Source organism: Hyposmocoma kahamanoa, unplaced genomic scaffold (assembly GCF_003589595.1).
Source record: "Hyposmocoma kahamanoa isolate Upper Pololo Valley unplaced genomic scaffold, ASM358959v1 95619, whole genome shotgun sequence".
NCBI lineage: Eukaryota > Metazoa > Arthropoda > Insecta > Lepidoptera > Cosmopterigidae > Hyposmocoma > Hyposmocoma kahamanoa.
In genome coordinates, this window is record NW_020655021.1 from 1 (window position 1) to 2,182 (window position 2,182).

The 2,182-nt window shown below is 35.2% G+C and overlaps 1 protein-coding gene across 1 annotated transcript; it reads left to right on the top strand.

Moving 5' to 3' along the window:
• Positions 1-843: 843 nt before the first annotated feature.
• Positions 844-1,281, top strand: LOC113238420 (larval cuticle protein A2B-like; the record flags this gene model as incomplete). Its single annotated transcript, XM_026475249.1, has 1 exon — positions 844-1,281. A coding segment is annotated over one exon (423 nt), but the record flags the coding sequence as incomplete, so codon positions are not given.
• Positions 1,282-2,182: the final 901 nt, after the last annotated feature.

The window sequence follows — 2,182 nt, forward strand, 5'->3', positions numbered from 1 at the left end:
GCGTTGTCAAAAATGTTGTCAGTAATAATATTCAAAACGACAAATGAGGATTGAGCTTTATCAAATATTTTAATCTTAATAAACGCCCTTCTTTCTTTATATCCTTTTAATTCATTTTAATAATCTATTTGATTCAGTCGCTATAGTCCATTTGTTTAGGTACTTAACTAAATGTAAACTATTTTGATACATCTTTTTATTGAAACACATGCTTTACAAATCAATAGGTATAAAAATAGGCATGCAATTTCATATGAAGCTAAGTATTTGTATTTTGTATTTGAAGGTAAGGGAAAATCATTTTATAAATGTATATTTCATTAAATAGACATCTCAAGATTGTTTACATTTATTTAAGTACCTAAACAGATGAACTATAGTGCAGTTTCATATCATATCAGTTTCGTATCATTTTTCGAATTTAAATTTCAGCAGTGTCATCGGAATCGATAATCAAATATTTATTTATTTTTTTAGTTTGTCCGTATTTTTTTTTATATTTTGTTCCCAAGTTATTTTTATTACAAGGCTACACATTCTTTTGTCAACATCCTTTTATATTTTTGTGACTGCCAATGCAAACCTGGCCAAACATTTAATTTAATTGCACCGGCCATAAACAGGACGTTTATCTTCAAAATTTCAACACTGGTCCATTTGTTGCCGAAACGTTGTCCAGTCCGTCATCATTATTAATTATGTTGAATTATTAATTATATTAATTAAATATATAACGCGCACACTCAACATAGCCCCGCACTAGGGAAACCTTGTGTCGCAGGTGCCATGGACACACACATAAACGACATAATTATTTGAATAATCAAATTATTTTGTTCACAGTTCGTCATTTTCTCCTGCCTCCTGGCCATCGCCCGCGCCGGTTTGGCTCCCCACGCCGCACCAGTAGCGGCAAGATTAGAAGAGTTTGACGCTGTTCCCCAATACCGATTCGGTTACGACGTCGCTGATACTCTAACTGGTGACTACAAAAGCCAAACTGAGCAGCGTGACGGTGATACCGTTCAAGGGCAGTATTCCCTCGTAGACCCTGATGGCACCCGACGTGTTGTCGATTACACTGCTGATTCCGTGAATGGTTTCAACGTTGTTGTTCGCAAGGAGCCTCTCGTGGTTGCTGCCCCAGCTGTTGTGCCGGCGCGATACATTGCAGCTCCAGTAGCTCCAGTGATGGCTAGATACACCGCCTCGGTGGCAAGATACGCTGCCTACACTGCACCAGTTGCTGCTGTTGTCGCGGTCTAAACATTTCCAACTCCTTATTAGGACTGATTATGGTTAATTAAATAAATAATAACGTTTTTCTATTCTCAATACTTGCTTTTTCCCTTCACTCGCGCAAATTTGTAGTGTTAAACTACAATAGCAGTGTACTTCAATAGGACTAATGTAATCGGATTATGTTTCAATGTGTGAACGGCGCCCATAAATAACGATACTGGTTTGCAACGTCACAGTTGCAATTACATTCAATACGTTTAAACACATTCAGCCAATATGGGAATTAATTAAATGTAAATACAGTTACACACCACGAACAAAAACACAAATTACACAGTGAAACGGTAGTCATTATTTTGACTACACAAATACAAAATTTAAAACGCGTAGAATTGCAAAAAAGAAGTTTATAAAAAGAAATTGAGTTTTTAATCTATCTTTACGTGCCTTCGAAATTCGCACTCTATGTGTAATAAGGTCATATCTGCAAAATGACAACTTTTCTGAAGAGATGTTTAACGATTGTAGAACCCTCTCTCCTGAAGAGCTGTATAATAGTTTTTTGGTTTCCGACTAAATGAGGATAAAGGTCACTGTATTAGAAAGTAACGTCGCGTTTTACACAGGGTAAAAAATCTTAGGTCGAATCTATTAAAAAGCCTTATAGTATTCTTAACTTCGTTATAATTCGTTTCTAGTTGTAAATTGACAAAAAAATATTATTCATGCGAGGCGACCCTCAGGATATACAACTTTTTCGGAGAGAGAATTTAGTCAATGACTTTTTTATGCTCAAACAGGAATTATAAAATTTTACATAAACGTATCATAATAATAATAATAACTAATAAAAAAACCAGCTAACAAGCTGAGAAGAATAAAGTAAATAAAAATAATAGTAGAAGTGGCTTTGCCGGGAAATACCGCCTCTCCTATTTAA